The sequence below is a fragment of the Vanellus vanellus genome, assembly GCF_965231255.1.
Source record: "Vanellus vanellus genome assembly, chromosome: 1".
In the NCBI taxonomy this organism is placed as follows: Eukaryota; Metazoa; Chordata; class Aves; order Charadriiformes; family Charadriidae; genus Vanellus; species Vanellus vanellus.
Genome location: NC_138905.1, coordinates 32,543,017 through 32,570,362, shown reverse-complemented (window position 1 = coordinate 32,570,362; position 27,346 = coordinate 32,543,017). Strand labels below are relative to the sequence as shown.

Genomic DNA, 27,346 nt, shown 5'->3' with positions numbered 1-27,346 from the left:
ATGGATCAAGTTAGATGTGACGAGCCTGGTGCCTAGCTCATAACATTTTCCCATATTAAAAATTATAGGTTCTCTATCTTCTATTCCTTTTAGGAGCAAACTTGCAACGAGTAAGACAAAGAGATTATAAACTGCATAGTTCTCAAACTACTTCTGATTTAGGAACAGGGTCCAGTTTTCAGTTTCATCTTCTATGATACTTTGTACCTCTCTACACAGTCTCAGTTATGGCCCCCCTCAGAAAAGAACATGGCATTCAACAAAACAATGGTGCTGAAAAATGAGAGTTAAAGACATGACTTCTCTCTTTGCAGGACTGAACTCTCCATGAATATCTCAGAAAGATTGTATCTTAGGTGAAAAGGCAAATAAAAGCCCATAATTTCCATTTGAGCTGCTACTTTCAGGTTTTTCTTATATTAAAAGCCCTACTAAAAACCAATATTCTCAGTTCTGTTGCAAGTACACAGACCCAACAACACTAAATTACTGAGAGAAGAATTTAGCATTTAACTGAAACAGATTCTGCTCTCATTTACATCTCGAACAGGAAAGAGCAACCTCACAAACTGCTAAAATTATTTTTGAAAATATATGCATTTAAAAATGAGTCAGTCCTCCTAATTGATATAATACATCTAGAGGGCAGCTGAATGCCAGACAGGTGTTATTGCCATGAAATTATCTTCTAGTAAGTGTGACAATTAACATCCTAACTGCATTTGTCTTGTGCTAATGCTGAGTACCAAGAGACAAAATTGAGCACAACCCATTAAAAACCTAAAGAGAAATTTAATATAGCAATTGCAGTTTGTAAACAGCTGAGATTTAAGATCTCTATTATGTATTATTTTATTTCCTACAAATCTCAGCTATTTTTACTTCACAATAAAGTGTTAAAAACAAAATCAAGTAAAAAGATGTGGTTTCAGCTCCTGTTGTTGACACTACAAATAAACATGAATTCATTCCTAATAAGCACTGCAGGAAGTCAGCTATGCAATCTTAATGATCCTAGAGTCTTTTGCTAGAGTATACGGTTCATAATCTCAAACAGATTACAGAATACTATGTCAATTAGGGTATCACACAGAGCAACAGAAAAGGCAATGCCAGCTGGAGGCATTCATTGAACCTCATTGTCAATGCAGCAATAAAAGAAACCCTGTTCTACCGAAATGAAAACAATAAACCAGAGATAAACTGAGTTAGGTCAGGAAGTAAAACAATCCCGAGTTGCCAACTTCAAATGGCTGAGTATTAAAGATCTTTGGATAATCTACGAGTTGACAGATTGGGGGTTGTCTAACTGGATGCCACCGCTGGATGTCACTGGTACTTCAAAGAAAAGCCAAAGCACATGCATTTATCAGGCTGCACAGCTTGGAAACAGCAGTACTGGGAGTTAGAAATACTCTCACGCTAACACTTTTCTTTAGCTTGCTTTTCACTTTTATCATTTCTCCAACTTATTTCAGAAGTTGAAACTGTTCAGTAAATCTCAATAACACTTAAAGTGAAGGAAGAAAATATCATTTTCCAGCCAGCAACCATACCGCTGCAATTATCATAATCCTAACATCATGTTTTGTTTTGCTTTAAAGTAGATATACTGGGCCTCCTGGATCATCTGTTGTGTTTACTCTTGTGTCTACTCAACACAGACTTGACAATTTCCTTACTGTATGCTAGCACCTTCATGGTTTACCACACCATTAATTTTACTGGACAGGTAAAATGGGGTAACACTTACCACAAATCTAAACAGCATGTTTTTGCAATAGATGTGTCCCAACAGCTAAAGCTGGAAACCATCAAAATCCATGCATCTACTGTTAGCTTGCTTCAGAATTCACTCATGATACAACCTTACTTTCAGCTACATGGGCTATATCTACACTGAAAATTGTATCTTTATATTCTCTAGATTATTTATTTTAGTCCAGTGGCAAATCTGGAAAGACTGGAAGAACCAGCTCAGTCATATCAGCATTGTATTGAAGCATCCTCCTCTGCTGGCTCAGGCTCTGTAAAGAAACTAAACCCAGAAACCCGCAAAGCAATGGATACCAGAGACCTGCATGCAGCCTCTACACACAGGTCACAGAGTGGCTCCCTGGCAAATATTCTTTCCTCCCAGAATCTCTTTTTGTAGATTAATAAGCATTAAAAGAAGGGAAACAAAGTGTAGGCACAGTGGGTTGGTTTTGACAAAGGAACAAGGCTACCAGAGGGATCCCTCAGATACTCTGCTTTTCAACGGATCCACAAAGGAGAGGGAAAAGGGCAGAAGACTGAGATGATGAAGACTGCTGAAGACACAACACTTTTCAAGGCAGTAAAGATCTAAGCTATCTGTGAATAATTACGGGAGATCGTGGTACCGCATAACTGAAGGTAAAATGGTAAAATAGCAGATGAAATTTAGTTTAGATAATAGAAAGTAATAAGCACTGGGAAAAATAACTGTACATACATAAAAATAGAGTCTAAATCAGTCATTACCACTCAAACCGCACCACATTTTAGCATCAATAAGGTCTCTAAAAATATCAATCCAGTTCTCAGCAGTGGTCAAAAAGGGAACTAGACTTGGGAATAATACTGGTCATGTTGTAGCTGTGATGACTTCTAGATAAAGGCAGTAGCAGTTTCGTAACCAGTGGTATCTCATATAGGTGGAAAAAACTAAAAAGCGTTCAGACTTTCCGACTCTTCTTCGGTTCTTAGCAGTAGCAGCAGCCTTCAAAGCTTACTACAAGCTGAGAACAATAATTTTGAGTTCATCTTAACTATGTCATGCAGTTACAGCATGTTGAGTTGATAGGGGGTGTTAAGTATGCTAACTTTAATGGGCAGCTTTAAATGAGCTTTCCAAATGCCATGTGCGAACTTACTTTGATGGAGAAAGAAGACTCACACTGTCATATATCCACAGATGCCACATACAGACTTCCCAGGAAAGCTATACTGAAAAATCATTTAAGAATAAGAGCCCACATGGAAACATGATCCTACCTAATGTATTTTATTCCACAACATCTGCTCCTACTGCTCCAGCAATCCCTCAGCTTTGTTAAGCTCCTCGTTAGGAGCAGATTCTCCTCACACAAACACACACTGCCACTGGAACCAGCTCATGCCAAGGCACCAAACGCAAGGCTTGGAGACCATCTCCACAACCAGTAAACAGAAATGCTGCTCCTACAAGAACCACCCAAACTCCTGTATCTTCACGGCCAGCGACACATTTAATGCAATGTACCAAACGCCCTTATCGCATGCACCAATGCAGCTAACACTAAACATTAGTTTTGCACCAGAACAAACTCTACCCTTGATAAATGATAGAAACACCCCATCATCAGTGGGAAAACACATCTTACAAAACAACAGCTTCTTCACAGATATCTCGGTGTTGATGACCTGAGGAGATCTACTCACCACCTTTTAAAGATAAGCCTCAGAACAAAAGCTCATATATTAAATATCTTGGACTCAAAAAGGTTATTAATTTTTTGGGCTATATTAAATTCCCAGCTAGCTTCTAGCAAACACTGCCACTTTCTTGAGGCAATAAACTGCTTCTCTTTCTCTTAACTACTAGTGATCTCATCCCTTTTCCGTAAGTACTCCCACCTTGCATCACAGGTTACAAACTTTTGTTCTCACAGCTAGTCTAACTGATTTAATACTGCAGTTGAACTCAAAACAACTGCTCTCACTTTGCATTTAGCCTCTAAGACTGATGTTTCTAATTAAGGAGAACAGAAAAAATCATTATGCTGCTCTGTAAGTCTGTGCAGTGCCCACTTTTTTTTATCCAGTTGCGATTGTGGCCACTCACACTAAAAAGGAAAAAAGCAGAATTTGAGAAATTACAGAGATGGAGAAGAAAGAGGACTAGGGGTAGGAAACATCTTCCACACAAGAACTGCATAAACCTGTACTCTTTGTTTCATAAAAGCGATGACTATAACCTCGGAGGTCTATAACCTTGTGAATGAGGTAGAGAAAATGAAGAGAGTGGTTCTTCACTGTGTCTTGCGGTATAACCAGTGATATCATCAGGCACTAGATTTTAAAGAAACAGATAATTAAGGAACTTGTTGTCACTGAATGTTGAGGAAGCCAAAAGTATACATAGACATTTAGACTTTTGGTGGTTATGGAAAATGACGGTTCAGATGCAACCTCTGGCTCACAATGCCTTAAAACTGCTGCTTGTGGAAAGATGCACAGGGAGGATCCATGCTGGGTATGCCCCCTGTTCCTGGCTCTCTTGCCCTAACTTCCCTCCTCAAACCAGTGGAGCTAAACCAGGATCTGTGTTCTTGCTGGTCTGCAATCTGAAAAAAAGATTTCAAAGAGGACATATACTACCATCTTGCTGTTCCCAGAAACTGGAAAGAATGCGTCATATAACAAATGCAGGCACCTTCTCCCTACAGCCAGTTCACACTCTTCTGGGTGTCCATCTTTTAGGTGGACAACAGGCTACAACCTAAGGCAATCTCAGCATGCACTGAGACAGAGATATTACTGAGACTATAGCAACATTAGCGTCTGCTTCCTAATTTAGAAAAAGGTCACTCCAATTTCTGCAAGCTCCGCATTCTTTTGGATTGATCCGTTTTCTGCTCCCCCAAGAAGTGAAAGAGCTATCTTTCACTGCAGCCACAGCAAGGTCACTTGCTGCAGATTGGGAAGGGAAAACTGGCTGCAATTACTGGAAGTAAGCACAAGCACCCATTCTCCTCACTTGAGAAACTGAGCTGTTGCTATCAATTACATGTATTTAGCTTTTCCCTGGCAAGCGTAAATGCTTGCATACAGTAATTACAGCTGCTCCAATGTCCCCAGAAGGAAGAAGGGGAAGAAAAAGAAATGATAATGGTTTGTTTTAATTGCTTTTCACTTAAGTTTTATGCTTTTAATCATAATAATGGTACAATTAATAATTAAAGAGATATTTTTATTTTTTAAAAGTAGTTTTCTCTAGTATTTTGTAAACAGACCACAAAAACTGTAGCTTTGTAAAAACTCCTCAAAATCTACTTCATTGCTTGTGGGCTCAGAATAAATAACTTGAGACTCACGATTAAGAATACTAATTGATTTGATACACCATAGTTCATTTATATGTATTATGTCTAATAAATTTACCATAACAAGTTAATACAAATGCATTAAAATATATTCTTTTACACCGCAATATATTTAGTATTCCAGGCAGAGCTGCGACTTAGTAAGAGATATTTCTCTGTAACATGTCTTTGTGCTCAGACTAAACTGCAGCATTTTTATACTCCTCATGTATTCTATATTCTTTTGCAGTCATTGATGCTACACGTTTAGTAACAGTAAAATATTAGGAATTGAACACATTATGTAATACTATCCTTTTCAGTTAAAAATACTAAAGAAATTAAGGTATTTATGTATGTTATGAGAAAAAGCTGTAATTATTCTTTTAAAAATGAAATCTTTTATAGAATGGTAACTCAAACGTGCATATATATTCTTGTAATTTGTTGTGTGATATATCAGTGAAGATTAGTTGGGCTTTTTTAGCAGCAAACCATGCCTTCCAGCTCTGCTGGAGTTCTTTGAGGAAGCCAACAAGAAAGTTAACTCATTGCTCATTAACAGTGAAAAAAAAAATATTTCTAAGTGTTACTAGGAAAGAAACACAAAAATGTCACGATGCCATTCTATAGATGCCTGATGTCCCCATCTTAGGCACGGCAATCATTTCTGGTCTTTTCATTCGCCTCCTCTCTAAAACACTGTAGGTGGAAGGGTCCCGGTGACGGAAACTGCATTGAGACCAGGAGCAGCGAGGAGGAACTGGCGTGGAGGACCTAACACCCACATGATATGCACTTGGGGTGTTTCACTTCTGCCTAGCTCTAGTGTGGTGCCGGGACTGAACCCCCACTGCTGGGAGAGCCCCCCTCAGCCCACGAACTCAGCCGTCTGTAGGGCAAGAATCAGCTTAGCACAGCTCAGCTCTGCGACCTCCACTCAGGTTTATTCATGGAAATTGTTAGGAAAGTGTGAAGCACTGTGTAATCTAAAATAATGCAAGATAAGAGAAGGAAAAGCACAGACAGCAGTATAATTGTTGAGAAGGTAATCGACAGCAGCTCAGCGGTTCAAGAGGAAAAGAAATGGCTTAAAACCATTAGGTGTTAAAGGTTTAAAACCCCAAGACAAAAAAACGGAATCAGGAGATGGCAACTCAGCAACATAGAAGATGATGCAAGGCATATCGGAGGCTTATCATTTCCCCACATGGCTGATGCCCGCTGTGGCACAGCAGGACATGTGGAACATATTTTTGAGAGTGGTAGCTGGTAGTTTTTTAGTCCTATCTATTGCATATAGCAATAAATTACACTTTGTACTTCTAAGCTGCGTATATCCTGCTTACAGAGTCTCTTGAGGGACAGGTTGCTCATGCAATGTGTCCCAGAGAGGGAGTTCATTTAAAATAGACACATGTGATGATTAAGGGAGTGGAGCATCTCCCTTATGAGGAAAGACTGAGGGAGCTGGGTCTCTTTAGTTTGGAGAAGAGGAGACTGAGGGGTGATCTTATTAGCGTTTATAAATATATAAAGGGGGAATGTCATGAGGCTGGAGCCAGGCTCTTCTCAGTAGCAACCAATGATAGGACAAGGGGTAATGGATTCAAGCTGGAACACAAGAGGTTCAACTTAAATTTGAGAAGAAACTTCTTCTCAGTGAGGGTGACAGAGCACTGGAACAGGCTGCCCAGGGAGGTTGTGGAGTCTCCTTCTCTGGAGACATTCAAAACTCGCCTGGACGCCTTCCTGTGCAACCTCATCTAGGTGTTCCTGCTCCGACAGCGGGATTGGACTAGATGATCTTTTGAGGTCCCTTCCAATCCCTAGCATACTGTGATACTGTGATACTGTGATGTGGAGCACAAGTTCCAATTTAGCTTTACCAGAAGAAATTCAGTTTGGGTGCTCCCTGCAGCTTTACAGTGAAAGATTAAAATTTGGTGATCGGCATCAAAAGTTCACTCCATGGTAGTGACACGTGCACTGTGGATCTCAACGCTAATTATGCAAGAATGTCAATTTTTTTTAATTAATTCAAAAGCAATTATACAACCATGCAATACAGAAATCTCTAAAATATGCTTAAGCCCAAAGATGGCAGCTGTGATTTGGGAATTCCCAACTAACAAATTGCTGGCGACAGACAGAGTATTGTAGGAGTATATTATGCAATCTTTTCTGTCTTTTTATACTCGTTCCTCACTATATGTTATTTGAAACTCCTGGAAAGAAAATACGAGGCCAGAAGGACCATTTTTAAAATTTTATGTAATTTCTGTTTGCGTATAGAATTTTGCTTACATGTATTCTCACTATTCACAAACCAGTAAATCTTATATGCATGCCCTTTGCATACAAAAGAAATAAGCAGTAGTTTTTTGTCACCACCTCCTTTCATCTTCCTATTACAAAATACGAGCCTTTTTTGGAGGCAGCTTCTTTGATTTTATTTTGTCATGTCACACTGCCGCCTTATTTAGCCAGACGGATGCCTTTGCTCAAGTACTGCATAAAAGTTAGGTACTAGTACATATAGCTATAAAAAAACCCGCTCATACACAGTAAAACACTCAAATGTCAGTGTCAGGCAAAGTCAGGATAACCAGGCCTCTTAGTTTAGCCACAGTCACACTAGGATATGTTTCTCCTTCCTGACAGCTCAAAGACTTGGTCTCTTCCAGAGACAATTTCCTTTCAAAACAGAATGTTTTTATACTCTCCCCCTGGTCACTCTATGCTAAAATGACAAAAACAACTGAACTCAATCCACACTTGTGTATTCACCATAGGCTTAAACTTCTAGCATCGTGACCAAATGTTGGCTGTGCGGCATATTCTCAGCTCTCGAGAGCTCAGCCCTGTTAAAATACCTGTGATTACACAGACTCTCTGGCAAAGGGAGAATCAAGCTGGGAAGAACAGGGCCACAGGTCCCCCAGGGAACTCCGAGCATTTCTGCATTAACATAGGAGTAAGGATGGCTGCGTACAGTGTCTCAAATAATGCCATGTACTATAAAGCCACTGTAATTATTCTTTGGCTGCATGAGGTTTATTTGAAGGTGCGTATATGCCCTTGATGAAGGACAGGCTTTTGGTACATATTTTATAATGAAATTAGTCCTCTATGGACAAAATCTTTCTAATACGTGTCCGTTGGAAGAAGGAAAAAAAAGAACGCTGCTCACTCAGGTGATTTGAAAGCCAGCAAGTCAATCAAATGAAACCTTTTTTACCAGGACACTGAAAGTCATTTCCTAAGCTAAGAGCCCACTCTTCCTAAATTTCAAATCTATTGTTCCACCTACAGTCAGTCGGTTTACCACTCAGATTTTTATAACGAGAAAAAATACAACTTTTCAGTCTCCTGATCATTGAAGAATGACAAACTTATTTCAGCTCTGAATGAAGACCAGAGGTAGAAACATTTGTGTTAAGGAGGAATCGTTTAAGAAAACAATTAAGGAAAGGAAACATCAGGAAATGCCTGCACTGCCCTAACAGGAGAGCTCATGCATGACCCAGTGTCAGGTATAACTTGTAGCTCATGTTTTTGTAAACCTGGGTTCTTAAAGGTAGGTTTAAATTTCACATATGGTCTTTTAAATATTAAAAAAAAAACCAAACATGTTGTGAATCTACACATCCATTTGGAGTTGATTTGAATTAGCTTGTGAGCATTTTGAAAGCTTGATAACATTTTCTTTAACTTAGGGAGTTCAGAGGCTAACTTTAGAGGCCCAGGAAAATTTCTTGCTTCTTTTGGTTGCAAATGATACAAATACAGTCTCAGGTACACTGTTCCAGCCTCTAAAGGTCTAAAGGTGACACAGCGAATCCATTCACACTTATGTCAGAGACACCCATCATTGCAAGGTTTCCATTTTCCATTTACGACCTCCAGTCTATCAGTTTTCTAATTACTGATTTCATACTTTACTGTGTGGTTTTGGCAACGTTGTCAGATTTGCGTGTAACACAAAACAAATCTCTAATTTGTAATTTTAAAGTAGGGATAATCTATTTAAGTTCTGTAACATTTTCCTATACCCCAAAGTTTTAGTATCAAAAATCTTCATAGATTACTCTTACAGGTAATTTATAACCCATCCAGGCTGCAATTTTGGGAATAACACTCATGCACTATATAATTTGAGAACAGAGGGTAAAATATCTCCATGTGAACATCAATTTGCATTCAGTCATGTGAGGCTCTGCACTTTTGGGTTGCGGCACTGCTGGACTTGAGCCTGGGGAGCCTACACAGGGAAGCCTACACGCGTGGAAGAATGGCGAGAACCTGCAGCGTGCTGTATGCACCAGGACAGGCACTGAGTCTGTCCGCACGGCATCGCCAGCTTACCTGGGTATACTGCCAGGCCATTGTTTGGTGTGTGGTGTAGACATGCCCTAATTATCTAATGTCTGAGCACCAACTAATAGTAGTAGAAAACAGATGGGTTGGAGGAGGTTCCAAATGCCCGAAGCTCTTTTTTAGCCTCATCCTGCTCCTGCACGGAGTATCTGGCAGTTGTACTCTAATGTTTTTGTTTGGTTTGAATTAAACTTCTCTTTTCTCCTGCCCTACCCATTTCTATTTTCTTACTCAGCTTGTGACTCTGCACAGGTGTAGTGTCTGTTGTATCCATGAGTCTCCACCACCAAATCTGCTCAAGTAAGGCCAGCTGGATTTGGCCTTGGATCACAGTATTTACCAATGAGTGGTGCAGGGAGATTTTTTAAGCAGCACTTTCAATGACAGATTAATCTCTGTTACCTTGTTCTATACCACGGCTTGCTACAGAAATCCTCTTAAAGGTCTTTAATTTGTTTACCTATTATTTAAAATAAAACAAAGGGCTTTTGTTTTGTTTGGTTTGTTGTTTGGTTTTTTTAATATGGCTTCTGAGTTTAAGTGATGTAGTTAAAAACACTTCCATAAACTGCTCTAATTTGTGTAACAAAATAATTCAACCCCTAATTATTATATTCCTACATCTCAAGAGAATTTTATAGCTCTAGGAACTTCTCTAAAATAGATTAATCATTCTGTGAAGACTTCATTAAAAAATAAGATACAAAATGAAGGCAAAGTCTCCACACTCCTGATGTGTATATATGTATATATGTATACACACACACTTCAGTATCACGAATCTAGAAATGAATATAAAATTTAAAAAGAGTGCTTCACCTATTCTGATTCGGATTCATTGCTTATTCATTATTTCAAGCCTAATCATTATATTAGTGTGCTTCACTATTGTAAATTAATATTTCTATAAATGTTTAATTAGGCATAAATGTTACCACAAAAAAGCTTTTCTGACCACTGCGATTTAGGATTGCTAGAACTAGCATAAAAAAGGAAATCTTTTAAAGATAAGTGCATGTAATAGAAAGTATCAAAGTTCATTTTCAACTTTTTTCCCATTTTTTTAAAAACTGAAATGCAGAATAAGTTCCATCTATATGCTCCCCAACGCCTTCCCTTGCAACCTCTTCCAGTCGTCCCAGTTCAGGTATTTCTTTCTCTGATTCAAGAAAAACTGGAGTTGGATCATCGCCTGTTCATATTCTCCATCTCTTATTCTAAGCAAATGCTAATAACAAGTAGCTCAAAGTTGAAAAGGAATTCCATTTCTTTCTCATTAGCTTTTGACAGTCTTCATCTGCTTGTACCAATATACGAGGGTTGCCGCCGCAGCCACAAGACAGTGCATGTTGCTGTGCTTGGCTATGCCAGCAGTCCGGATAACCTGAGAAATCTTACTGAAGGGTCATGCCCATCTCATTGCCCAGGGGCTCCGGCTCGGGCTCGGATGAAGAGTGGGTTCTGCATCCCGGAGAAAAACAAGAGATTTCCTGCTCTCAGGTTTCCCATCCCACTTTCATTTTATGCCTGCCCAGCTAAGGAGGTCACTACACCGGAGTTAACTCTATATAACTCTGGAACTGTCTTTCATGAAGAAAGCTGTGCAGCAAAGTCTGAACGTTTAGAAGAAACTGGTTAGCCTCACTAAACAACCAGTTCAATCAAAGGAGGACATCTTTGAGTTTCATGACTGAACTGCGGTGGTGTTTGAATAAGCTGGGCACCAGGAAAGGACACCATTGTACTCATGTTGGACTGAAATCTTCAGAAGATGGAGGCGAGCAAACTGAAATGGAAAAAAAAAAAAGCCAGTACTGTGTCATTTCAGGTTTTGGTACAACCAAGATATCCTAACTTGCTGAGTTCTGGAGGAATGAAACAAGAGTGACTTTAAGAGTGTCTTAGAGCCTCCAGAAGAATCTGTAGCCCACAGGATTTTAATTCTTCTCTGTCTCAGACGCCAGAGGGCACTGAACCCCAGAACTGTGACAAAGCAAAATACTGCAGAGAGCGCTCCACCAGATGGGTTTTTTTGCCCGTTTGTCACTAAACATGTTTGATGAGCTTTCAGAGCCATGAGATACCAGATAGGTTTACACAAGCCTCTTCAATGACACATGCCTAATGTCACCAGAGTCAGGTGAACCTCAACAGAAAAGCCTTAACACAAAGTATCCCAGGAGATGGTTTAATGACATTTATTCAGGTTAACCTGACAAAAACTGTAGTTGGCATCAAAGTCTTGAGGACATTTTGTTGATCTGAGATTACCACAGCGCATTTCACCACATGGCCTCCCACCAACCTTGTACTAGGACAGCAACAAGTGAAAGCCAGACTTGTCCCTGCTTGTGCTTTAGAATAAATGACTCCACGAGGCCTGAGAGCTGGGAGACTGAAATGCGAAGGCAAGAAGAGATGCTAGTTTATAATAATATAACTCTAAGGACTTCAGCAGAGTTACTTCTGGTCTGGACAAATAAAGGTGGGATAGAAAGGTTACTTACAACTTCTCTTAACTGAAATCTTTAAAAATGTGCACTAAAAACAACCATCTATAAGAGCACATTCAAACCGTGTGACTGCTCCACGTTTGTAGGGCAAAGCCATAGAAGACCCTGAGGACAATGACACTGTGTCTGAGAGACAAAGCAGAAGGAAAGACCTGGTTTGATACCTGGGCATGCTGCCTTTTCATGTCTCTGATTTAATGTATAGTGGTAGTAAGCCAAATCGAAGCGCAGCAAAATTTCCAATCCTGGACACATGATAAAAGGCAATGAAATGTGCAGAAGCACCTGACAAGAACAGGGAAGGTTGCTAGAAACCAGACTTCACAGATAACTCTTCCGAAAAGTATTTGATTCAGGGGTTAGTTTTAGAGAAATAAATTGGCTTTGTTTAGAATGAAATTTATAGCCATCAAGGGGGGAGGATTCTGGAACAACCTTCCAAAGAAGGAGTGGGTGCCAACAACTGTTCTTAAAAATGGAGATCCTTTTGAAAGAAGTTAAAGAACATAATGCTTTTTGACAGCAGGAGGCCTTCCCTTCTGTTTTTAAATAAATCTATTACTAATAAAGCACTAGAAAATACCATGTTCAAAAAATGAATTCAAAAGTAAACATGTAACATTTTGAATACAGGAGCGTTTTATGTTTCTGGGCTTTGATTACCTTAAGCCCTTACACAGGCACCCGCTGTTTTCCAAATCACTGCGTCAAACTCCATCTTTACCTGCTATTCGAGTAATTACATGGAGGTATTTGACTTTAGATTAAGATCAGCTTGTCACGCATCAAAGGTTTGAGAGGCCGAAGGAAATTATTCATGTCATAATGAAATGTAATGCCATCATTCTTCAAATAATCATGATGAAAGATTAACCGTGAGAATCTGACTGTGCCTTTCCACGGTAAAACTGGCAGATGGGGAAAAGAGGACACAGGCAAGTCTGCAAGGTTCACCTTTGGGTCTTTTTGTAGAGAATCGCAGTGTGGGGGGATCAGCCCAGGAAGCAACCACATGGGTACAGAAATGTTCTTCGACATTTCAGAGCTACACATCAACATGGATTTCTGCTTTATGTCCTTCCTGTGGCTGGTCTCTTGCTTCTCCACCCTGGCTGCACAGCCCACATGCAGCCATAGGACACACTTTTGGCGTATGTTGTTGAGGTGCAGACATAAAGAAATATTATCTCGGAAAAAATTCCCACAAGGTTTAGAATAATCGAGATTACCTGTTGATAAAAAAATTAGAGTGGTATAAACATCCTTTGTTTCAGCTGAATATTTTGGGTTGTTTTCTCAATATACTGGTGCAATATACAGTATATGGACACAGCCAATCTGTTGGAACACCTTCTAAGGAACTAATTTACCTTAATTACAGAAGTATGCAAGACAACCTAACATAATGTCAGAAAATTTACCTAGGTGACATACTAGGCCGCTGCAAAGTAGTTAAGTGATGGTTCATGAACAGGACTTTTAATTAATTGATCTACAGCTATTCCTCTTCCAGAAAGTACATTTAGAGCTGAGACAATAACAATATTTGTAGTTTACTGCTTCTCAGGGAAAACAACAACAACAAAAAAATTTTCAGTGTTTTTTTTCCTGGACACCTTAGACAAAATATTTCATTTTAATTTCAACATCTTAACTTTTTTTTAAAATTAAAAACAGCTAAATACCATTTTAAAATGAAGTGCTAGAGAAGAGGATGCCTAAGCATATTGCGTAAATCTCATCCTTTACCCTTTTTTGGGAGAGAAGGAAGAGAATTGCTTGCTTAATATGAAATCAGCCCCAGTTTTATTAACTATACATCAAAAGAAATTAACAAGCACAAATTGCGATTCTCATGGTATAAAGCCTTAAAGATGTTCAGCATTTCATTCTCAGCGTCATCATAAATAACTTATACAAATCAACAGATTATATTATTTTGAAGTAGACTGATCAACATTGTATGGATGCTGCATATCGTACGAATATTTTCTACAGAAATCTAATCTTAAAATTTTAAACTGAATTTATGCCAAACTATCTAAGTGTTAATAATTTTAAAATTAACCAATTATCATCTAACTTGAACCATTTCTGAATTGACAAAGAAAAAATATTCATACATTTCTATTTTTCAGGCTGTTTTTACCCACTATAAACACATAGGAACCAACAAGAAAATCTGACTGGAACACAGGAGAAGGTCTTAGATGAACCAGTTTGCCTCACACTTTTCTACAGAGTTTGCCTATAAGACATTTACTTTAAAAAATCATAGGGACTCTACACCACTCTCAACTCTCAACTATTGAGAATTTCTAATTACATTTTCAAGTTAGCATGGATCAAACAAGCACAACTTGAAGATGAATTGTAGTTTTGTTCACTCAAAAGCCACACAAAAGCATGCTATACAGTTTGATAATAAAGAGGACATTGATCCCGTCGCCATTCAGATCCTCTGGCCATTCTGGACCCTGGTGGCATTCCTGGAGTCCCTCACTCCAGTGATGGAGTGCACCACTGGGCACAGCTGTCTGCCAGCTGTGGCCCCACAGCACATCTGAGTTTGCAACCTGCAAAACTGGCCTGTGGATACTGGATGGAAATGAAGATACTCAGTAGAATTTCTTTCAAATCCAACTACTCACTATTCATTTATGAGAGGACAGAAATTGGATCAAATCAGCAAAAATGTCCACACCCTGAAATTTAACCTTCACTTTCAAGCTTTCAATTCATCTTAGAAATCCCTCGCCTCAGTCTGCTGCCCCAAATTATAAATTATAAATAATAAATTATTATAAATAATTAAATATTTACTTATTCCTTGTTCTTTTGGTTTCCACGAACAAATGTACCTTAGCTTGTACAGGTATGTTCCAGCACAGACATTACTGCAGAAATCTCTCTGACTCTTTAGGTACAGTGAGTGGGTTATATGGAGCCATTGCCAGCTGAGCTCCACGCAGCAAGAAATACTGACAAAGATATACAAAACCTTCACAGAAAGACTTCTGACATCTTCCAGTGCTGGAGAAAGTCGTTAAAATCAAGGACACAGTTATCATCTTTGCTACAGGAAAGTCTTAAGATTCCCAATGAAGGCTGAAAAGCTGCTGTTCTGGGTACAACAAAAGTATAATGGAGTTCCCCAAGCATTTTTATTCCAAATAAAAAAGATGAATAAACATGGGAAGAAGGAAGCATTGCTATTCCCACATTAAATATGATGAACTTGGGTAAAACACGCTGCTTAGCCTTTTTGATTTGTCCTTCGTTGCAACCAACAGCAGACCTAATTCCTTCTATTGAAGGATAAAGCCTCGCTTAAGAAAAAGCCATCGCACTGCACAGCCCCATGGCACCTACATCAAATGACTCGATTCACAGCATCAGGCCCCTGGGCAGGCAGTGGGTCTAGTTTCACAGCTGATAACCTCTTGCAACCTCACCTGTTGCGGTCTCATTTTGCCATTAGTTCAAGCACCACTGCTGGTAATTACTCAAGGTAGCTGCTCTACCAGAAGTTTTGCCAAAATTTCATTTAATGTAAAAGTGAAAGGTTTGGATGCACACAGAAATCAGGCTAAGGATAAAAGGGTACTACAAATGGTAACTACTGCATTTAATTTTTCCTTTCACCCCCGAAAAAACAATGTAATGTTTTTTTTCTAAGTCTCATCTTATCTTTCACTGTTTAACAGCATTTAATAAATGAATAATTAGTCAAAACCAGTAATATTTATGTAGGCCTCAATTGCACATAATTCTTTCAGGCTAAAAGCGAAGACATACATGGCAAGTAGAGAAATGAACAGCACACATTTACTTCTTTTTTTTTTTGTTTTCTCTGGACTCTATTACAAATAGCTGGCACTATAAGGAAGTTTATAATTCAGGACAAGATGCACACCAGAATGAGGAAAACAAAGTCACCTGCAAAGCCTCTGCAGGCACAGCAGAGATACAATAAAAGAGAAAAACTCTTTTAAAAGAGTCACCTTGAAAAGTACTGAGGCACAACGTTCATCTTCACCATGGGGAACAAAGCAGCAGCACATTACAGCATCCAAGACACACCGTGGTAGTTAAGAGAAAGAAGTTTCTCTGGGAAAGCACATATTTCCATTTTTAAAATCTTTTATCCTCATACTTTCCCTGTTTGAGGAACTTTTGACATGACTGTCTAAATTCCCATTGGGATGAAAATAAGAACATATTACAATCGTAGACAGGAGTGTCATGAAAACACTTCTATGAGTATTTGAAGAGATAAACCAGTTCAAAAAGAGATTAAACAAATTCCTGGTGGACGGGTTAATCAGCGGCTATTAAACACCCACCAGCTGGCTCCAAATCAGGGAATCTGAGCAGCTGAAGGCTGGAAGGTGGGGAGGTGGAGCAAGGAAAGCGTTTGTTGTTAGCGACTGTTCAAGGCAGGACGCTGGACTAGGTCTGGTCCAGTATGGCCTTCCTTATGGCCTTGCATTATGTCACCCAACAACTCTGCGTGGTATCCGCTTTCACCCAAATTATCATGTCCGATGGACCAGTCCTGGGCCTCTCATAAAGGTGCCCTGTAGGAAGCATGACAGCAAAGTAACCCAATGTTGTCAGTTCTTTGAATACTACTAAATGCTTGCTTGGACCCAATCCTTGGTAAACATTCTTTACCAGCCTCTGGAAAATTACAGTTCTCTTTTTTTTTTTCCCAAGAAAAGCCCATTGAAAAAAATCTTCATGGTCTGTATGGTTACCAGGCCACCAATGGACTTCTGGTTGCTGTAGTCCAGGCAGATCTTTCCAATGCAACAGGTAAAGGGGGTTTATATTTTATGCCAGATGGTACCCAACTGTCTGGCATCTCCTTCTTGTGTTAGCTCATTACTGATGCATTTCAGGTGAAAATTAATGTAGTCTGTTTTATTTTTAAATGTATGCCAAATGGAGATTCAAAAGAGCAGATGTTGGGGGGGAGGGAAGAAGGGTGTTTCCATCTTCTTAGCATGCAATGCTTGATACAGCTTCATTATAGCTCCTCTAGTATATATAAGTATTATACTTCCACGCACAAGTGTGAGTGTATCTGCGCCTATTTGTACTGGCTTATTTTCTCTGACTCCCTGTGTGAACCCACGTTCATTTATTTCATAGAACATACAATGTCTAAAAGGATTTTTTGTTACTTATTCTATAAGATTATAGCAAACTGAGCATTGAGAAAACAAACAAAAAAAAAATACCGAAAAGGCAAACCCCCAAATGATGAAAATGAACCTGCACTGTAATTCTGCTAGAAAGTGACAGAAGGTACAAATCCTCTGAAAAAAATATCACCAATGCCAGGGATAGTAACCTCCTGATTTCGGGCTGCAGTCTTGGCTTCTGGCATAACCCAGAAAGTCCTGAGGGGTCTGGCTGCATCCCAGCGGCCTGTGATCACCTGCATATGGACAGCTATACTGCCCAGAGCCTCCACAGCACCGCACACGGCAGCTCGCTCGGCTGCCAGCCACACCGCTGGCACAACCTCCACCTTAAAATCTGAGAACAATCGTATGGGTTAAGACCATGGTACATCTCACCTGGCAGTTCTGTCCTGTCAGTGCCCCAGAGAATGCTGTTCGGGATGCTGTAACCCTGCTACTTCCCCAGAACACCCTCTTCTTCCAGAACTTTAGGATTTGAGGACTTCCTACATCGGAGGCAGCGCCTTTCTGCCTAATAGCCTTTGCTGGATTGCATTTCTGCAAATTTGTCTCATTGCTCAGCTCATGTGTTGACATTTTGTACCTATACGTCCTGTAGCGATAACACCAGCAGTTTAGCCATTACTTACACAACAATACATTCTTTTGTTTATTCTGAACCTTTTTTCCCTACAGAACACAGGAAGTTTGAATGAAATCACTACAAGAAACGGTGACAGTGATTCCTATTCACCTTCTGCACACCTTTCGTAATATTATAGAGCTCCTCTCACTCTGCTCACACACGTCTTTCCAAGGCTAAGACACTTACTTTACATCTATGCTGTTTCATATCTTGAAGAGTCTGAGTATTACACATCACAATAAAATTCTTCCTGTTTCTTATTTCTTGTAATGTCGCATCAGCCTGTCTCTTCTCAGCAAGTATCGAAGTACTAATCAGACTAGATATGACCAACTGGAATGCAGAAAATGATACATGACGAATCAAGCACACATTTCTTTCTGGTGCTTGCTATAAGTAACCAGATGGACAATAAAATAGTCTAAACACAAAATGAGAATGATTTGCTCTTATACACGTGCACTGCTGCTACCAGTGTTAGTCCAATTTGGGGAACCAAACAAATCTGGAGGACTTAACCAAAATACCGCTGGAAAAAGCTGAATTCAGTGTCTTGCATTCAGCAGTGAGCTGCTATTTTTGAGGCAGGTCCTGCTCCACCTCTGCTGGTACAGCTGACACCGTGATCACAGAACAAGGGCAAGTCCCAGGCATGGAAGGAAAAGTATCCTTCTCTTGGCTGGCAGAAATGTCTAGTCATAGAGTATTCCCAGTGCAGAAGATTGTTGTGTTCCCTTGCTTTCTTAGGATCACAAGAGGACATGTGAGCCTCCATAGTAAAAAACCTTCTTTACATAGATTTTCTCATAAATTAATCGGTCTCCATTTTGAAGCTGTTATGAGTTGCAGCCACTTGTGCCATTGCCATCAGGTTGAAGACACACACATTTTAGAAGAGTTTGCCCTGAAGTGCTGCAGTCCTGCCTTGAGTGGCAATGATATGCAACAGTATCCTTTCAGCTCCTTCCCATCTGGATGAGAACCTGTTCTCTTCTGTATTTAGTGACTTAACCAATAAACTACAATTTCATATACTACATGTGAAACCCTTGGGAGGCCAAAAATAGACTGAATGATAAATTTCTCTTTCTGGATTTTTCCATGCTTCTTACCATGAAGAGAAAATACACAGGAGAGTGTCATACATCATTGGGCAAGTTATTTATTAGCCAAGTCTAATTTTTCCAATGGGAAAGCTACCAGTAGGTTTCAGAGCAGCTCTGCAGGCTAGGAGGGACAGGAGGAGAGGAGGGGGTAACACTCTTACCCGGTGTGTTGAAGCTCCCTAGTAAGAGGATGAAGTACTCAAGGCTCAAGGGTTCAAATTTTCCCGGAGAAAGTGAGGATGAAGCACCCCCAGCTCCAGCACTGATGCTTGGGGCACGTTGGGGCTGGGCTGAGCTTAGTACATGACCCCTGGACCACGGAAGCAAAGAAGACAGAGCAGGGACAGGACGCTAGCTCTAAGCTAGGACTTGAGAGAGGAGGAGGAAGGAAGGAAGAGAAAGAAACTCAGCTGGAACTGACGTGCCACTTTTTCCTGGTGACTTAGGTCTGCTGGAGCATATTTCCATGCCCACGGCAGGCTGTCCCAGCAGGTGAAATGGAATCGACGTATGCATGCCCTGCTGGAAAGCACCGAGTGCATAGCTAGTAAAGGTGATATAAAATGGGGGGAAAAAAAAACAGTTCACATACATTTTACTTGCATAATCACCTTGTTCCAAGGTGCTCTGGAAATGCAAATATTTAGCGACAAAGATGAGTAGTAACTAGTAAGCATTTCTCTCACACTAGCAGCACACACGTCTTCTTTTCCTTCAGATATTTTTCAACTACAGGCCTCAAATCAGGTATGGCAACAGGAAGGAAAGGAAAAACAGGTTTGGAGTTCGAAAAGGTAAACAGAGCATTCCTACTTCCACTGCAGCGCACATTTCTGGTAAAAGACAAAGCATTTGAACCCAATCAACAAAAGCATTATTTTCTCCCACAACAGTAGGGGAACTACATAACTGCTTCAAGCCAAGTATGAAACCAGAAATGAAACAAAGTACAGAAGTAATTCTACAAATCGAGCTATGATTAATACAATGCTACGTTACCATCAGAATTTAATAATAGGAATTCCTGAGCTCTTACATTGTGAAACAATGTTCAGGAACCTGAAACACAAATTTGGAACTACTTGTAAATTGGCACAACTCTGTGACACTGCAAACAAATGAAGAAACCGCAGAAAGATAGAAACTTAAGCACAGTCGTTATCACTATAATAATGACTCATAAGTTCATATCATTTGTCCTTCTGGTTTTTTTGCCATTAAGTGGTTCAGGAGAGAAAAAAAGATGTCTTTAAAAGCCAGTTGGGGATTTCTTTGGGTCCCAAGATATAAAAAGCATTTATTTCTGCAAGTTAACATCAGAAACTCTCTTGCTTTCCATGAAAAAAAAACTCCCCAAACAAGGAATTACTGCAGGCAAGAAAAGAAATTAACAGCTATAGTGTTTGCAAGAGTACCTAACGTGAAAATCCTTAGCTGTGTGTAATTTATAAGCAGTTCAGGTACAGCCCCTATGCACAGTTATGGCCTCTATGGACAACGTGGTTCCTGGGTTATCTGAAACCTTAGCTGTGGGAGGAAACAACCAACATCTTGTGTGGAGGCTGCCATTGCCTCAAGTTTATACTCAACCCCATTAACCCCACTGCAGGGAAGCAGAGGAGTTTACGTTTCTGTGCTATGATTTCTATTCATATTGAACCTCGTTTTGAAGTGCCTAATTCATGTGAGATGCAATAATCATACAAGACATGATTGTCTGGGTTGCCTGGCGAAATCTCAATTTATATAAATGTGATTCTGCATAACCAAATATCTGATCAGCAGCACCAAATCCCAATCAACGCTATCAGTAAACTCATGTACTTCCCATTTGTGATCTTAAATCATTATGAAAATTTGGCAAGGCTGTGACCAAACAGACCTCACTATATCCAGATACTGCATGACAAAAAGGCTCCTTACGAGAGCTTCAAACATCATGTCAACCTAAATAATCCTCCAGATGCTCCAAACAGACCATCCCCTGGTTAGATGTAAGGGAGTCTCGAGAAGCTCTCACTTTTCCTCTCAAAGGTTCCTCTTTACCATCCCAAACCCTCTTCCTCCTGTATCCCACTTAAAGTCACTGTAGAAACAATGTCAGTGAAAGTTTCTACTGGTTTAATTCCCATTAAACTATGTGTGAATGTAGCAGAAAGGACTAAACTTGAGTCACTCTAAGAAACAGGTTTCCTAAAAGAAGTAAAGTAAAAACACTACTGATACCTCTGTCCCATTTGGCAGGAGAAAGCAGTTTGCCAGTTCCCAGCTCACAGCCCTTGGCTGTTTCCCGGCTGACACTTCTCCCCAGGGCTGTCTCTGAAGTTTTCCCATCAAAGAGCACGAGGGAACAGCATGCTCTGCCCCAGGAGGAGGACAAAGACCGGCCAAATTTCTGACTGTTCTTATTCCCTGCAGCTATGAAATCCCGCTCATCCCCCACTAACAACATTTTCAAAAGGGCCCAGTCTTCCAGACCTAGAAACTTAAATAAAGAGCATGTTTAGGAAGAGTCCGGTTCTGGCCTTACCATGAAAGGCTACGTACACTGGTCCCTAAAAACAGCTGAACCTTGCTCACAGAGCATAAGCTAGAACTGGGCACAGGCTGGATACAAGTTAATGAAATTTGTAAAGCACTTTGTGATGATGGTCTCTAACATGTAAGCTCATTATTTTGCTGGTCTAATGAGTTAAAAGATTCAATTTATTCAGATGTCAGTGCTTTCCTATAAGGAAATATAGCCTACGCTTTCCCGAAGTGACTGCTGGGATATCAAAGTGAACATCATTACTGTAGCGAGGTATGTGCACTTACTAATACAGTTCTTCATTTCTATCAGTTAATCAAATCAAATTTTCTATTTCATTTCTAATACCATTTTCCAGTCAGTAACAACCAGTATGAAGCCTTGTGACACAAAAATGTCAAACTCCTGGCATTCATCTGACATCAAGAGCACCAGTGAGGCTTTCGGAGTCTGCTGGGCTTCTCCACACGGAAACAAACAGCCAGCCGGAGGATAACTTCATCATGTAACAGGGTGCACCGGGAACAGCCTTGTATCTAATGAATAAGATCATCATTTCCTTCCCCTTTGAAGAAGGATTCAGGACAGGAGATCAGTTGCTGGGCTGAAGAGGGACGAACACTGTGGTCAGGTCAGACTCCAGCACCCAGAGGAAAAGCCTGTGTTTGAACTCCCCATCCTGAAAGGTTTGCAAATCTCTGTGCCATTATCTTGAAGTAATCTATCTGCTTCAATACACTAAACATTGAGAAACAGATTTTGCTGTCTATGACTGTTTTATTTTCTGCCATGCTGTTCCACCAGTTACCATGCCCCTTGTGCGTTGCTGCTGTAGGAGGTAGAAGGAATACCTGTACTGGATCCATGCTTTAACATACTAAACCCATTTTTAAAATAAGGAATGAGATGTAGTTCAAAAAGCTTGGCTGAAAAACTATATAGTATCACTGACCTATATTAATCAATTATATTATAGCTTCCAGCTCAAAAGGCAGGTGAATAATTATTTTTATAAAGTAATCTTTAGTGTGCCAGCCCTTTTTTTAGTAAAAATGCTACCAGTAGAAATCCTGAGACACTGACTCCTCTTACCAGTTTCTCCTAAGAGATTAAAGACCTTGTTTCCAACACATTGAAATATTACTGTAGTGTGAATAATGTCTTCAGCAAATGGGATAAAGGAGTTTTGGTCCTCTTGCCGCACAGCTAACTCAAATGAGTTTTTGGTGCTGTCAATGAGCAATGTTTAACAGAACTCACCTCCGTTGGTCCCTTCAGTGTTATTTACGGGGAAACACTAACAGAAGAAAAATACAGCTATTCTTAGGTACTGCTGAAAAACTAGAGCTCAGGTAACAGATTTGTTGAGTAAGCAGGTATTACATACAGGAACACATATACTGACACATTTTTCTTTTAATAAGCTCTGATGAAGTATTCATAGGTTACTTGCTTAAAATGATTCTATGCAATTACCAATTTTTAACTCTCTGAAGATGTATTCAGTCATAAGCAATCTGACTATTCTCAGTGATCTCTTCTCCACCACAGTAGGAAATGCAAAAATAAATAAATTACTAGTAACAGTGTACAACACAGTGAGTTACAGGAAAAGGCACTTTTTACCGTGTTATTAATAACTTAGAAGCATGCTTCTGTTAGCAAAGATATAAGCCAAAATACTTCTTTATTGCTAATCTACTAATTTGCTACTTTTGGAACAATTCCAATTGCATGATCATTTAATATGCATTAATTCTTGTTATTAATTCCTTGTACTAACATGCATTAATTCTGCTTTCTCTTTCCAATAACAAATGAAAACCAATACAGACCAGAAGAACAAACCTTTCCTTTTATTTATCATACAGGCGTAACTCAAAAGTTTGACAGTGCCACTTTACTGCAACAGTGAGAGAGAACCACTTTGTGTTCATTCAAGGCACATTCATGCCTAAGCATCAGCTCCTGTAGTACTGCCCAGAGCAAGAACAAAACCAGGAAGATCTGGTAGCAGGCATCAGTTCTGATTGCAAAAGTTTTTATTACAAGACAATTTTCCAGAATTAAGTCCAAGTTGGTTAAAATTTGCAAAGTCGTGATTTGAGAAAACCAAGTACTGTAATTGAATCTTTGACATCATAATGGGAACGAGAATGAGAATTCTAACAGGTTATTAATGGAGACTACTGTCCACATTAAGCTGCTTTTTTCTAACAATATCCCTTACTAATAAGATCTTCCCTTCTTAACCCTTTTCTCTGTATAGTACTCTGGATTATTTCTTGGTATTTTAAATTATATAATTAACCAGTTAGCTGAGAAGACTATGGAGAAGAAGAACAACAACCACCAATTCTGCTCTCCCTTTAATTACCTACATTAATATCAAATAGTTGCTGGGCTGCCTTTGTTTTCCTTGCTTTTTATTCAAGCTGTTTTCCCTGTAGTGACTAAAATAGTTATATATGCCCCTCTGAAAATCTCAGCCAAAGAGACTAAGGATCATGGTCCCTAGAGAATTTCAGTGGACCCTGATATCTCTCTCAAATGCCTTGGAAAATCCTAGCCATTATTTCTTAGTGAAAATGAGTATTTCGACTTCTTTACCATTTATTAGCATATCTGTTTCCTCATTAAACCTGGGTAATTTAAGTAACTCAGTTGCAACGGGGAAAAAAAACAGGATGTTGTTATACGATTAACACGTCTCTGCATCGATGTGGGTGTAGTTCTGATGCTTTTTATTTATGATAGTCAAAGAACATAAGTAAAGTTTATCCACTGACACAGCTGGAAATAGTAGCAAAGTGCTGAAACAGCTGAGCCATAATTCAGTAACCACATATGTTCTAAATTCAGTATTTGAATGTGCAACCCTTAACTGTATACGTGTCATTCTTTCACGGAAATAGGTTTCCATTATTTTACCTAGTTCCTGCGATACATGAATTTAGGTATTCCCTAATTAACCAAATGAGAGGAGTTTACAAAGTTTTTTTCTGCTGTTAGTTATTCTCTTTTTTATATCTGTTTTCATGGTTGAAAGCCTGCTCAATCTGCAAATTATACTTTTCAGGTGATATTTCATGACAGAAGGAGAGAAAATATAACCAATCCTCCACGGCAAATGAAGAATGACTATCACATTTGCAAGCGGCCAGCTATCGTATACATCTTTCCTGTTACTACTGTGCGAGTTCTTCACTGATGTCACTGCCATCCTCCCCCCGGGTTCCCAGCCTGGAGTTCGCACGCCCAGAAGCGTGTTTGCACTCACCACATGCGAGATGCAGTGTTTGCCAGGGAGGATTTTTAACAGCACACGCTCCCTCTCTCTCTTTTCCCTCTAGATGCTCCTATCCCCTATACACGTATTTTTCTTCCCCAGGCTTCATCTCGCTGCAAGACCTGATGTGGCTACAGCCAGGGGGCCGGCGAGCACCTCCCAGACCTGCTCTGTGACTCAGCATCCTGCAGGCCTTCAGGATCCCAGAAACCAGCATTCCGTCTCCCCACCGGCGGAATATATTCCTTATCCCTGAGACACAGCCAGCTTCCCCCAGCGCAGGAAGGAAGGGTGATGAAAGGACATACCCCTGGGCAAGAGCAGGTGGGATGCAGGTTGCCAAGGCAGCAGGGCATGGGCTAACCTGCGGGGCTGTACAACAAAGCATGCACTCCCACCCAGAACGGCGGGTTCAAAAATGCCACTGCAGCCCAGTGATTGCTTGACGTGTTTTCAGTCGGGCAATATTAACAATGTCTGATGGCTGGTACAGCATTTTTCCAGCCGATTATTAGGTAATTAACAACCAAACACACACTGTTCACTGAGGCAGGGGTCCATATGTGTTTCTGTGCAATGTGGCATGAGGACTCAGGGATCCAAAACTGGCCCATCAGGTGTTATTAGACGTAAATTTAAAATAACAACGTAAACTCAAAATAAAAAGGCGTTTACCCAAGGAAGGGTAGCATTCTGTTGTGACTGCCTGTGATGCTTACTGGCAATACCTTGCTCCTTCAGATCACAGAGCACACAGCTTCAGGTTTATTAAACTAGCTATTTCTCAGCACTCTGTGACAATAGGTCTCTCTGAAAGTACGGGTACATCTTTAAGTTACCGAACACAGAAACTAAAGCATTTGTCTTGTGTTTTCCAATATATGAAAAACTACAAATGCACAAAATACTAATGAAATAGAAATTTTTAAGCATTTATTGTGGTAAATCATTTAATAGGCAAGAATAACATAATTTAACTTATCTTCTTTTAAAAGGTGGTATCTTTACTGTACATCTAGATTGGTTAGACAGTTTTCTTGAATATATCCTAAGTTTTAAAATGTGCAAATGAAAATAATATAGAGTGGGTTTTATTTTTTTTTATATTTCCAGCAAATTACATAATTAGAAATAGCTGCAAAATCTCCAACAGTAGATAGTTTTCTGAAGGACAATAAGGACAGGCTTGTCTATTCACTGAATGACAGCCCAGACTTTTATTTAAATGTAACAGTTTGATAATCTTAGTTATTTACAGGACAGCCAAGCAATAGATTCTGGGACTTGTTTTCCTGACACATATTTTACTGTAGCTTGCAAATGTTGCAGAAAATGTACAGATAGAGGGGGAAAAAAAAGTCAATGAAATTTCCTTGTCATTATTCAGTTAGGACTTCTAATGAAATAGAACATGTTATTATATTGATCATCTCAGTGACTGCCCTGCCCCTCCCCACAATGCAGTCATCTATAGCAGATAAAAAATTGATCAGAAATGCACACTCTTGAACAAACTGCAGGATTCAAAAAGCATAACAGTATTTACTCTCAGCAATATTTAAACAACTATTTAAGAACAATCAGACTACTAGGATCCGTGCAGCCATATCCACCCGAGAATCCTGACTCTGCATTCCAGCGCAGATATCTGAGTCAATGTAACCACACTGCATCATCATAATCCTGCCTCAGCATATTCCTTCTTCTGCACTCAAATCCACAAATAAAAAATACCTCTTTTTTACCTTAGGTGGTGAATTCCTGCTTGTCCTTTTGTTCATAGCAACTATTCCAAGTTTGTATCTTTGAAAAATAAAAGGAGGGTTGCAGCAATAAACTTCACAGATCCTCTCCTGCGGCAGAAAGCAAATTAAAAAAAAAAAAAAAAAGACTTCAAACTGTGACCTCAGAGCAAAGCACAGCCGTTAGCATCCCTCAGCCAACCTTCAGCAGAAAGCAGGTTAGACAGCAGGAAAACTGGCTCGGTACATGGCTGCAATGCTTTCAAATCAAGCATTCTGTGCTGTAAGCTCGGGGATTTATATCTTCTTAAATAGGCCGTCCCACTCAATGCTGCTTGTGTGCATGAAAATATGAAGCATTTCACTGCAGTCACTTTATGCAAGAAACTACCCCAGTCATCTTTACAATCTCTGTCACTCTGCTCTGAGACTAAAGAATGAGCACAGCATGCATAATTCATGCATTAAAATCTTCTGTGCACTTCCTGCAGCAACTGTTACATCCAGTAATGGGATATTGATCAGCTCATCACTAAAACAATTGGGGATGGGCAATTGCTTTGCTGCAACAAACAATATTCCATCCAAAATGGGATGCAGATACAGGCTCCCTCCCTCCTCCCCGCCACCCCCTCCCCCCGCAGCACTCAAGCGTAACTCCAACATACATGGCGTGGCATTTACATATTGCAGAGTGTTTAATCTGGACTCTGCATTTCTTTGACCTTCGAAAAATGCTGCATTATCTGAGCCTTTTATTTGAAGTTTGTATTCCCTGCAGCCTGTTCCTCCTTTTAACTCTATGCAGCACGAGAAGCAAGTATGCTTTTCTAACCCCACGTTCAAAGCACAGCAAACCTC

At 39.8% G+C, this 27,346-nt stretch overlaps 1 protein-coding gene across 1 annotated transcript in view; it reads right to left on the bottom strand.

Annotated features, from left to right (window-relative positions):
• CNTN1 (contactin 1) overlaps nucleotides 1-26,524 on the bottom strand; it is a gene marked incomplete at both ends in the record, with an annotated part of 155,708 nt that extends 129,184 nt beyond the window's left edge. Inside the window, 1 exon segment of the mRNA XM_082498616.1 lies at nucleotides 26,489-26,524. Within this exon segment, the coding sequence (XP_082354742.1) occupies nucleotides 26,489-26,524 (36 nt within the window).
• Nucleotides 26,525-27,346: the final 822 nt, after the last annotated feature.